At 32.5% G+C, this 12,689-nt stretch overlaps 1 protein-coding gene across 2 annotated transcripts in view; it reads left to right on the top strand.

The window, feature by feature from the left end:
• LOC126736818 (peptidyl-prolyl cis-trans isomerase FKBP8-like) overlaps positions 1-12,689 on the top strand; it is a 59,284-nt gene that overhangs the window by 21,240 nt on the left and 25,355 nt on the right. For both annotated transcript variants that reach the window (XM_050441374.1, XM_050441375.1), the window contains exons 3-6: positions 290-456; positions 516-724; positions 781-877; positions 960-1,157. In XM_050441374.1, the coding sequence (XP_050297331.1) occupies positions 290-456; positions 516-724; positions 781-877; positions 960-1,157 (671 nt within the window). The remainder of the gene's footprint in view (positions 1-289; positions 457-515; positions 725-780; positions 878-959; positions 1,158-12,689) is intronic.

Genomic DNA, 12,689 nt, shown 5'->3' with positions numbered 1-12,689 from the left:
AGTTCTCGGGCCTATCAGGATCACCCTTTTTAAAAATAGGTATTACCTTGGCTGATCCGAGCTCACCTGGAAAAGTGCTCTCCCTGAAGCATCTGTTTATTAGTTTTGTTACTGGAACTATGATAATGTTTTTAACAGACTTAATTAATTTGACATTTAGCCCATAGATGTCTTATTTTTTAAGCCATCAATCATCTTTGAATTTTTCATAGATAGGCTATCCATACCGGTTGCGTTAGACTTCAGTTTTTAATGCGATTGTAAGTGATTGTAATTTTATCTTTTAAAGGTTCTGGAGTAATCCTAAAAAAAATACTCAGAGCAGGAGGAGCCGAATTGAGGCCTAGTCGATCTGATAAGTGTATAATCAATTATACTAGTCGTCTGGAGGATGCCGATGAAGAAGACCTTGCCGAGAAATTTGAAAATTTGGAACTTAACTTAGGAGAAGGCGACGTAAGATGTTTTACAACAACCCGATTACTATTCTTTTAAAAGCACTAATATTCATCTAGGTTGTGCAAGGTCTAGATGTGGCTATAGGTCTAATGAACAAAACGGAGAGATGTCTCTTAAAAATTGGGTCTAGATTGGCTTATGGAGAAAAGGGCTTGCCTCCACATATCCCGCCAAATGCCACTGTAGTGTTTGATGTAGAATTAGTTGATATAATGCCTGAAGAAGATTGCGAATCACTGACCTTATTAGAGAGACAAAAATTGGGGTAAAATTTACTGGTAAAAAATCTTAAATTAAAAAACATGTTATGATGTATTTCAGAAACAAGAAAAGAGAAAGAGGAAACTGGTGGTACCAAAGAGGCGACAATAGTTTGGCTATTCAATGTTACAGGAGGGCACTAAATTATCTAGACGAGGTACATAAAACAATGTTTTTTTAAGCTACTGATCTATTTGTTATATTTTTTTTGATTGATTATGATGATTGCAACATTTCAGGTTGAAAGTGAAGGAACGGAAGTAGAAAAACCTACAGACCAGGAGCTACAAAAGCTGCTAGAGGACAGACTGAAAGTTTTAAATAACATGGCTTCGGCACAGATTAAAATGGAACTGTACGATCAGGCGCTGGTGTCTTTGCAGACCGTGTTGAGGTGTCAGCCTGAAAACGTAAAGGCCTTATTTAGGAAAGCCAAAGTAAGAAATGTATTATTACTAATTAATTTTCGAACGTAGTCGTATTAAGACTGTAAATTGCTCTTGCCTTAATTTAATTGATTGTTTTTTATACCGAATCATTTTTTTTTCTATAAACACAATATCACGCTAGTTCCTATGCTGTAGCAAAGTTTACTGAATAAAATACAAGTTGCTTCACTCGGCGAAAAACCTTTTATCTTTCGATCTCAAAGGCAGGCCGCCAAGCTCCTCGCCGACGGGGAACTAGCAAAAAATGTAAAGGGGAATTCTGGTAAAAAATACCTATTATTTTACGAGTTTCGTCTAATTCGAACTGTAGGGGAAGACGGAGCACGATTTTATAATAACTTTATTATCTGGCATAAAATTATTATTTAATGTACCCACTTGGGAAAAATATGTAAATTGACAATACTTTAAATTATTTGTTTTTATAGCCACCAAACTAAATAAATTTTACATTATCAAAGTTTACGTAATTCAAGAACTAAATGGTTATTTTTTTTGTATCTAACTCTTATTAAAGTTTGTTTTGGTACGACCGGTTTCATTAGGATTTATTTTTAAATCAAAGTCAAAAGTTTGTGTGAAAAAATGCATATATTACTATTACTAAACGTAACAACTAAAGATAGACATAACTACTAAGTAATGACATGTTTGAATTTTTAATGATTGATTACTACCTTTTTGACGTTTTAGTTATTTTGTCAGACTAATAATAACATTACCAAAGACATTATAAGTAATAAACGTAATGTTTCATTCATAACCAGCCCAAAAATGTGGAATTTTATAATTAGTAGTGAGAGAGAAAAGGATGGAGAAAGTGTTGTTAGTACCCCTTGGAAACAATGCATATTTTCAATTAATTTTTGTTTGGTTTGTTGCCAGTGGGGTAGAGCTTATGCACTAGTGCAAATAATATTATAATAATCGACAAATTTGTTATTTTCATTTTCCCTCCCTTACAAATCGGGTTTGTTGTGTACTGTACAAATAATTTTCTATATCTATACGTGTTGTTTTCATCGCTCCTGTGCAATTTTAAATAGAGGCGAAAAATGTCATTACATAATTAATTAACCTTAATATTTTTCATGTGATGACGCTGGTGGTATAAATACAAAAGTCTTTTGCTGTTTAAACGTAAACAAATAAACTTACCGATGAAACGTTAATTTGGATTTTAATGCTCTACTCTCGTTACTACACAAGAATGCACCATGTTCGTTTATTTTGGCATTAATTTTCTCCAAAAAAGTACGAAAACAACAAAAAACTGATAAAACACACTCTAAATACAAAACACGCCCTTAGACTCAATAATTTAAAGCGTTTATTTGTTTTAATTCCTTGGCAACATCGCTCGGGATTCATTCATTCATAATTTTTGACAGAACTCGAAAAATAGTAAAACCTGCGTGAGACTGTAGCGCACCGTTGCCGAAGTGACTAAATTTTTTAATGCTCCAAGATATTTTTGTTTTGACTGCTGCTTTTATTAATATTTTTGCTTTTAAATTAAGTCGATTTTTCTATGAATTTTATTAATTTTCGATTTGTTTTTTTTTTCATTATAACCTCAGTTATGTTTCCGACTCAAATAACCTTTAAAAGGTATTACATTTTTTAATACTTACAAAGCGGATAAATAGCTCTGGCAAAAGTGCAATATTGTAAAAGAAGGACAAAAGATGGAGAGGAAAATATATTTTGCCATTTTAAAATGTAAACAATGTAGTCTCTTAAGCTGGATTTATACAGACAAATAAAGTAAAATAAAAATAAAATAAGAGTTAAATGTACAAAAGTTCCATAACGCATTTATATAGCAAAATAATATAAGAATGAAATAAGAAGTTGACCAAAATCCAACTTTCATATTTTATTTTATGTGAAAACGAAACTGCGCACGTTATTTTGGTCACAACACACCCTCTCAAGACAGAGAGGTACTATAACCTGGCATGTAATTGGTTACCCTTATTTCTTATTTGTTATTTTATTATATATATAAATATATATTTTATATATATATTTTCATTTTTCGGACATAAAAAAACATTAAACCACTTCCACGCTTTGTAAAACAACTGTCTACCGAACAATAAATAAGTCGACATTTTAATATAATAGATTATAATAATTTGCCAGTCCACTGAGTCCACCCGGTACAACTAGTAATAAAACGCTCGCACATTAAAACCATTTAAACTAGTTGGGTTACTACTCACTGTGTAACCCAACAGATTCGATTGTAGGAGCGTCGCCCGGCAAATGAAGTGAGGGGCGGTGAATAGGTAATTCGGCGCGTGGAGCCGAGTGAAGCAACTTGTATTTTATTCAGTAAACTTTGGCTGTAGTGTGGGTACTCGTAACCTCTGAGCTTTTTCATATAAAAATTTTAAAAAATTCTTGCGGAAATTAAAAAGCCGTATTTGTTTATGCTTAATAATGTAGACAATTATACAACTACGTTCCAGATAAGGGGTAAGGATTGCTTCTACTACCGTGCGTAAGCTACTCACTTTACATACTCTCCCAGGTTTATAAAGTTTTTAGGTACTATTCGGTAAAATGTCAATCTGACATTTCATTTATAATTTAATAAATTTATAAGCGACATGAAATTCGTTTTATCTTTATTGTAGACAAAAAAATTAAATACTTCACTCAGTAGCCGTCATACCAGACATTATACCAAGTTTTTATATATTTTGTTTGCATTATTGGATTTAAGAAATACTATTTAAAAAAACAAAAAGTAGTAATATAATATAGAAGTGAAGTATAGCGGGTTAAGGACAGAAATCAAACCTCAAGATTTGAAATTAGCCGACGTTTCGACGTTTATTTACGTCTTTTTCAAGGCTGAAAAAGATACAATTGGTACAAAATGGTGAAAGCAATAGTTATTAATATAATAGTTAAGAAACCACCAAACAAAAACACAAATAAAACGGAGACCAAAGCATAAAAGTTAAAATTGACATGACTTACCAAATTTACATTAGAGGTTTACGTGACAATTAAAACCTAATAACATCTCCATCATACATACACCACAGATACGATTGTTATACATTAAAATATGCAGCACAACCATTAAGTAAAACAAAAAAAAAAAAAACACACAGTATAAATAAAATAAAATTGGCTTATATCACAGATTGATTCACAATAAATAAGTAGTACGTACAATAATTATAGTAAAAAATAGCACCTTCTAAGTCAGTGTTTAGTAGTAACTGTACGCAGAATTTATTGTTATAAAGCAGGAATGATGCACATTCTTTTTATGTCTGTAAAATAGGTTTAATATTACCTGGGCTCGTTGAAAAGTTAAGTACTGTACAGTTTGGAGTTATACAGCTTTAAAATGTGATTATATTGTGTACGTAGGCCCTGAGTATCGGTTCGGTGATTAACAGAATTATGCAGTTGGATGTGTATCATTTCACTGATATTGCGTTTAAGATTGTGCCTCTCTCTATCAACTATGCTAACATCATCAAAATTGAAGTTATGCCCTGTGGAAAAATGATGCTGTGCTAAAGCGGTCTTATCTTTTTTGTTCATATTTATGACTCTACAATCATATTGATGCTGATATAGTCTGTTCTTTAAATGCTGCCTAGTGATACCTATATAACACTGTTCACAATTACGTCAAGGTATACGGTATACCAAACCTGAGCTCAACTCAAGGGGAGTACGATCTTTTAATTGGGAAAACAATACACTGCTTGAGTTTATGTTGTAAAAAGCCAGTTTAAAATTGTAATTTTTTTCACGGATATGTCGTTGGATTTGTTCTGAAAATGATTTTACATATGGAAATCTGAAATATTTTGTTTCTTTATTCCTTACCAGTTGTGTATCTGTTAAAAGTTTAAAATTATTGATAACTCTATTTACTAATGTTGTGGGGTAATTGTTATTTCTTAAAAAACTTTTAATTTTCATTGTATTAGATTCATGATACTTCGGGCTACTCAATTTATAGGATCTAAACAATAGGTTTTTAATTATTCCTATTTTGTTTGACATTGGATGTGACGATAGGTAATTAATTACTTTGCCTGAAGATGAAGGTTTTGTGTACCAATTAGTTGTTAAAGTCCCATCGGTGTTCCGTTCTACCGTAATATCCAAAAATGGTATACAATTATTATTTTCTAATTCCATGGTAAACTTAAGCTTGTCATGATAATCATTAAAATGATTTAAAAGTTCCTTTGTTTTGTTAGATGGGCACGCCAAAATTGTGTCATCAACATGTATTTTAATAACAGCTAATTTAAAAGGTAAATTAGGAACTATGTTAGTTAGGAGTTCGTTCATCACCAAATTTGCCAAAACTGGGCTGGCAGGGTTGCCCATAGCTGAACCATCCAGTTGTTGGTAGAACTGACCACCGAAAGAAAAATAACTGCTATCGAATAAATATTCAATAATTCTCGGCAAAAGACTTTTAGGTATATCTGTGTAAGCGGATATAGTGCCCCATTTATTTTTTATAATATTTAAAACTAACGATTTAGGAATATTTGTGAACAATGACGTAACATCCAAGGACACTAAAATATAATTTTCTGGTATTGACACACTTTGTGAGAATTCTACAAAATCAAAAGAATTTTTTATGTTAAAACAAAAAGTAACTTGGTTTAGAATACCATGAACAAAGACAGCTAAATTATATGATGGAGAATCAATACAACTGACCACTGGTCTTAAGCTCAGGTTTGGTTTGTGTGTTTTCCGCAAACAATAAAGTTTAGGAAACACACTATTATTTGTGCGTAACTTTCTGAAGAATGACTCATTAATGTAATTGTTATCTAATAATTCTTTAGCGATTTTATTTGCTTGATTTTGAAACCTCATAGTAGGATCAGATTTTAAGGTTTTATAAGTATTGGCATCACTCAATAAATCACGCACACCAGCTAAATATTCATTCTTATACATGACGACAGTAGAGCCACCCTTGTCAGAGCGCATAACAACTATTTCAGGATGTTGTCTTAAAAAATTCTTACATAATGCAAAATCTTTATTAATTTTATTCAAGTATGGTTGTTGATTAAAACAAGAACCATTTGTAGGTGTTATAAAATTGGTTAGACTAGTATATCCGTGAAAAAATTACAATTTTAAACTGGCTTTTTACAACATAAACTCAAGCAGTGTATTGTTTTCCCAATTAAAAGATCGTACTCCCCTTGAGTTGAGCTCAGGTTTGGTATACCGTATACCTTGACGTAATTGTGAACAGTGTTATATAGGTATCACTAGGCAGCATTTAAAGAACAGACTATATCAGCATCAATATGATTGTAGAGTCATAAATATGAACAAAAAAGATAAGACCGCTTTAGCACAGCATCACTTTTTCACAGGGCATAACTTCAATTTTGATGATGTTAGCATAGTTGATAGAGAGAGGCACTATCTTAAACGCAATATCAGTGAAATGATACACATCCAACTGCATAATTTTGTTAATCACCCAACCGATACTCAGGGCCTAAGTACACAATATAATCACATTTTAAAGCTGTATAAATCCAAACTGTAAAGTACTTAACTTTTCAACGAGCCCAGGTAATATTAAACCTATTTTACAGACATAAAAAGAATGTGCATCATTCCTGCTTTATAACAATAAATTCTGCGTACAGTTACTACTAAACACTGACTTAGAAGGTGCTATTTTTTACTATAATTATTATACGTACTACTTATTCATTGTGAATCAATCTGTGATATAATCCAATTTTATTTTATTTATACTGTGTGTTTTTTTGGTTTTACTTAATGGTTGTGCTGCATATTTTAATGTATAACAATCGTATCTGTGGTGTATGTATGATGGAGATGTTATTAGGTTTTAATTGTTACGTAAACCTCTAATGTAAATTTGGTAAGTCATCTTAATTTTAACTTTTATGCTTTGGTCTCCGTTTTATTTGTGTTTTTGTTTGGTGGTTTCTTAACTATTATATTAATAACTATTGCTTTCACCATTTTGTACCAATTGTATCTTTTTCAGCCTTGAAAAAGACGTAAATAAACGTCGAAACGTCGGCTAATTTCAAATCTTGAGGTTTGATTTCTGTCCTTAACCCGCTATACTTCACTTCTACATCTATTGGGTGACGTTAATTTTTGTACCATGTAGTAATATAATACAAATAACTTGAAGAACATTACATGAAGTGTAATAATTTTTAATTAAAATCAGCTAAGCGCTTTCGGTCTGTTAGACCATCAAAAAAGTTATGGAGTGACCAAAAATAAAGAATAAAAAAATTACTTACTTGTCAAAGAGTTAAAAGAAAGATATACTACATAACAAGGAACACAAAATACATGACATGAACTGATGTACCGTGAAACGGTGTTAAATTGATCATATCGTTTGTAAATTTGCTTGTAACTCTTTTGATAACTGCGTATCGATATTAAAATTAATCATAAATGATTGTGTATGGATGCCGTAAAAGGATTTTGCAATCGTATCTGCTCTAAATTTAAAGTTGTTTAAAAAAATGCCAAAATAAGGTGTGATCAATTTAATACCAAAAGGGGCGTGACTTTGATCAGTGCCATATAATTGTATTCTTCTTGCCATGCCTTAAAATGCATTATGAACAATTTAACCCCCGCTTAAGTTCATCAATCCATTTAAAAGTTACAGGTTTTGGGGTGAAATTGATCAGTCATAAAATTCCACTAATTGGTTATTTTTTTAGGTAAAATAAAAAAGAAACATTGCAGTTTTTTAATACTTTATTAAAAACACTTGTTTAAAAATACAAAAACTTATAAAAGACATTCAAAAGGTAAAGACACAAATCTTCAATTAATAGATAGAAGCAGTAATGCGTATAGTAAGGATTTACATTTCCTTAATATCTACTGCTTTTTTGAATTCATAAATGATTTGACCTTTGACGCATTCAGCGGCAGGTTCTGGCAAAATAGCAACTATATCTGCCAACTCTATGGAAAACTCGTCGCCTTCTTGTGGTTTAAAAACAGTTTTTCTTCCATCGACAGATTTTAGTCCCAGAACTTCGAATTCGTTTTCATTGAAATTTTGAACTGTAGCTATGTAACGATAGCTAACACTTTTTCGCATGCCCAACACTTTAACTAATAAAAATGTCCCAATTTTGATCTCACTTTGACTCACTTCCAAATATTCAATTTCTTCGTTTTTCTGCAACTGGATAAATAGATCGTCGGCGGTCATGTCATCGTCGGAATTATCATTTGTTATAGGCTCTTCAACGTCGCTGTCTGAACTGTTGGAATCATTTTGGGCTGTCACACTTTTCCCTGGCTGAACATCAAGTTTTGTTCTCTTCTTATTTCGTCTTGTTGGAGCATTTGAAAATCTCTGTTGTTGTAAGTAATTTACCAACACGTTCTGCGCTTGGTCTTGATTAAAATCTTCTCTAGGCAGCTTGTCTAAATCTCGGTTTGGATTTAAAGGGACTATGCCACTTGCCTCAAAAAAAAGAAATAAGATTTCGTTTAACCGCATGAGGTATTTTATCTATATATATATATCTTTTATATATATATTGGATAGTTTAGTATCCATTGTCACCAAGGTTTTTTGCAACAAATGTGGGAAATCCTTTTTGTCAATTGATGAATGTGTCGGATACGTATTTTTCCATTCTAGCAAGACTTCTCTCCAGGCCATTTTAAATGGCCTGAAAACCCTACGTCCAACGGCTGACATAAATGTGTCGCGTTCTTTGGCAGGCATACAAATCCAATGTTATGTTCTTCACACAGTCTAATAACTTCTTCTGTGAAATGTGAGGCTAAGTTATCGCCTATTAGAATTTTTCGCCCTTGCTGTCTTTTGGCATGTGGAAGAAGCGCAGACTTAAACCAGTCATTAAAAGTTTCGGCGTCCATCCACCCATGTGACGTTCAGTTGTATCGTGATCCAGCTGCACAGCATCTATCTATGCAACAAGGTTCTAATTTTGGTCCTTGTTCAGGCCACTGCGCCCACATTTTTTCTGCTCGATAAATTACATATGGTGGCAAAAGAACTCCTGCTGCAGAACCATACATCATCACTGAGGTTGCAGATTTAGTAAAATTGCACACTCGTTCAGGGTATTTTACTTCACGGGAATATATTAGTTTTTTGCGCCCAGGGTCGTCAAACAAATTAGTTTCATCATAATTATATACGTTGCACGACGGAATACCATTTAAAGTTGTTTTAAGGTTTTCAAAATATTTAGTTAATGTTTGCCTGGAAACATCAGCACGAGCCCTTTTAATATTAGCTGCAAGCCTTTGAGTTATTAAATTGTTATGTCTTTTTAACAGCGAAAATACCCAATCGGTACCGGGTAAATTATCCTTAAATTTTGCCACTGATCGACCTTGGGTATCTAGTAGGTTTGTGCCATATGCCTTAAATCTGTTAAATTAAGAGGAAACCCCCATTGGCCACAAATAGCAACACATTTTAGAATTGATTGCTCTTCATTGGAGCTAAAAACGGTTTGCCCACCGTTACTTTTAACATGACGCCCATGGTATCTATTATTTAAGGTCCCGTAAGAAATCTTGAACTATTTTGCAGCTTTGCGTAAACTCCACCCTTCATTTATGACCTTTTCTAACGCTTTTTCTATGGACTCTTGACCGTATTCTTTGTACCTTCGTGTCCCAACTTTTCTCTTATAAACTCTCGGCATTATGTCAATATTCTAAAACCAAAAATATTATTATTACTAGTAGTACTCTACCCTTAAAATTATATAAGCTTTACAATCTGCTGATCAATTTCACCCCATTCAGTTGATCAATTGGGGTCAAATTGATCCAATAAATCTTAAAATTTGACAAAATCCGGCAACGCCGCAAACTTCATTTTGAGGTTATAAAAATACAAGATATTCAGGATACTAAATATATCACGCACATATCCACAATTTGCATGTATTTTTAAATAGCAGTCAAATTTTGGAGGTTATATTTTTGTCTAAATATTACTTACATGCTTGAGAGCCGCAAACTCCAAAAAAAAAAACGTTTAACTGACAAAAAACATGCCCATGGATCACTAGCTACACCATTACTGAATACGATTTTTTACCGAACGGAAAAAATCGGCACTTAATATGCGCGGGAAATTTAAATGTAAAATATTTTGATATGGTGATCAAAGTCGGCCCGCGAAATCAAATTCACCCCATTTCACGGTACGATGGTTTAAAACAAAGGAAAACTGGCATAGATTTAAAATGAATTAAAAATAAATTTCCAAAATTGAAATAGGAAGACAAGCAAAGCTATTTTATAATAGGTCATTCTCTAGACCCTCATAATTTTTAATATGCATCCATCTCTTTCCTAGGCGCTTTATCTTACCAGATTTCCAGAATATTAAGAAATAATTGTCAAAGTGGTATTAGAGAGAGTATACTAACTCTCTTGGATCAATTCTCATAAACAATAAACAAATTCTACCTCATATTTAAAAGGGTGGTGTCTATAACCTTAAATGTGCAGACTGTCCTACACCATATATAGGGTGTTACAAAATTCGGTGCAAATATTTTAAGAGCGTATTGCTGGAGTAAAAATGAAGACTTTTTCCAATTAACGTGTGTCCTAAAATGCACCCCCTCAGAGGTACAGGATCTTTCCCCATATATTGACCCCCCCCCACCCCTAAAGGGGTAATGCGAAAGGTTAAAAAAAAATGTTAATACAAAACTTTTGGGGTTTTACTTTAAATTTTTGAATCTGATCTGATCAGTTTTTTCTTATGGAACACCCTGTATATGACTTCATAGTTAAAAAGAGCCGAATTTTCTGATTTCAAATATATATAGTTTAACTATGTTTTATTAAACCGTTTCGGAAATATCGGGCTCCAAACTTAAAAAATAATATGTTGAAGATCTTGGTAGGCGCTGCATTGTTATTGTTTGACATTTATTAAAAAACAAATCATTCAGATGACATTGTCATTTTTTGTTTGTTGACCCATAAATGTTAAAAAATGCCGTACAGTAATGAAGAAAAATGTGACATCGTCCGTATATTTTATAAAAATAATAATAACGCCAATGCCGCCAGAGAGAAATATCGTCGAACCTTTCCTTTACGTGCCATTCCGGAAAAAAATACGTTTAAAAATATAGAACGAGCATTTTGCATCAGGAAAACTCTACGAAGAAAACGTCGGACAGTTCTTGTCGATCCAGAAGAAGAATTAAATATTTTGCTATATTTCGAAGGTATCAAAATGTTGAATTTCTTTTTAGAACACCCAAATCATTCCATAGAAGAGCCAGAATTTACTTTGATCGATCGGTCAAAAAAATTTATTCAACTTTAAAAAAGTATAAATATTTTGCTTATCGAATATTACCTGTTCAAACTATAAGTGTAGAGCAAAGAAATAAATGGGTGGAATTTTGTTAAGAAATGCTAGTGCTAAAAGAAGAAGATAATAACTTTTTTTTTTTAATTTTGTGGACCGACGAGTGCATCTTTAGAACCGCGGGCATTTACAATCGAAAAAATGTTCGCTTTTGGTCAAGAACAAACCCCCGAATAACAAGGGAAATTAAGTTTCAAGGGCGGCAATCTCTACATGTATGGTGTGGAATTTTAAATGACCAGGTCATAGGACCTATTTTTTATAACGGCAACTTGACGGGAGAGAGATACCTAGAGATGCTTACTTATCAAATTGAAGCTAAACCCATAAGGCAATACGAGCAAATAGTTTGGCATCAAGATGGTGCCCCACCGCATAATGTGTTACCTGTTTTGAGATTTTTAAATGAAAGATATAATAACCTATGGATTGGACGAACTGGGCCAATTCGTTGGCCACCAAACAGTCCAGGCCTGACACCTCTTGATTCATTTCTGTGGGGTTACCTGCAAAATAAAGTTTGCATACAGAGAACTGAAAATGTTGAGGAGCTCCGCAGAAAAATTATTACCGCGATAGATGATATCAATCAAAATCATAGACAATTTATAAGGAATACAATACACAAAATTGAGCAGGATTATATAAACTGTATTGATAATGGTGGTGGTCATATAGAGCAGTTATAGTTATAATTACGTCTAAATTAAAGTTTAACAATAATTGTTAAAATAATGTATCCTTGTCAACAAAAAGATGCTAAATATCACCTTAGTAATAATAAATCTTCTGTTTTTATTGTTTCTACTCAATTCATTTATCTTAAAAAAAACGCCAAACAATAACAATGCAGCACTTACCAAGATCTTCAATATATTATTTTTTTAAAGTTTGGAGCCGGATATTTCCGAAACGGTTTAATAAAACATAGTTAAACTATATATATTTGAAATCAGAAAATTCGGCTCTTTTTAACTATGAAGTCATATACAGGGCGTTCCATAAGAAAAAACTGATCATCTGTCAAAATTTGACGTTTCTAAACAAAAAAGAAAATTTGACATCGGATTCAAAAATTTAAAGTA

The sequence above is a fragment of the Anthonomus grandis genome, chromosome 5 (assembly GCF_022605725.1).
Source record: "Anthonomus grandis grandis chromosome 5, icAntGran1.3, whole genome shotgun sequence".
NCBI classification, from domain to species: domain Eukaryota; kingdom Metazoa; phylum Arthropoda; class Insecta; order Coleoptera; family Curculionidae; genus Anthonomus; species Anthonomus grandis.
Note: the sequence above shows the minus strand (reverse complement) of the source record. Positions and strands in the feature narration are given on the sequence as shown.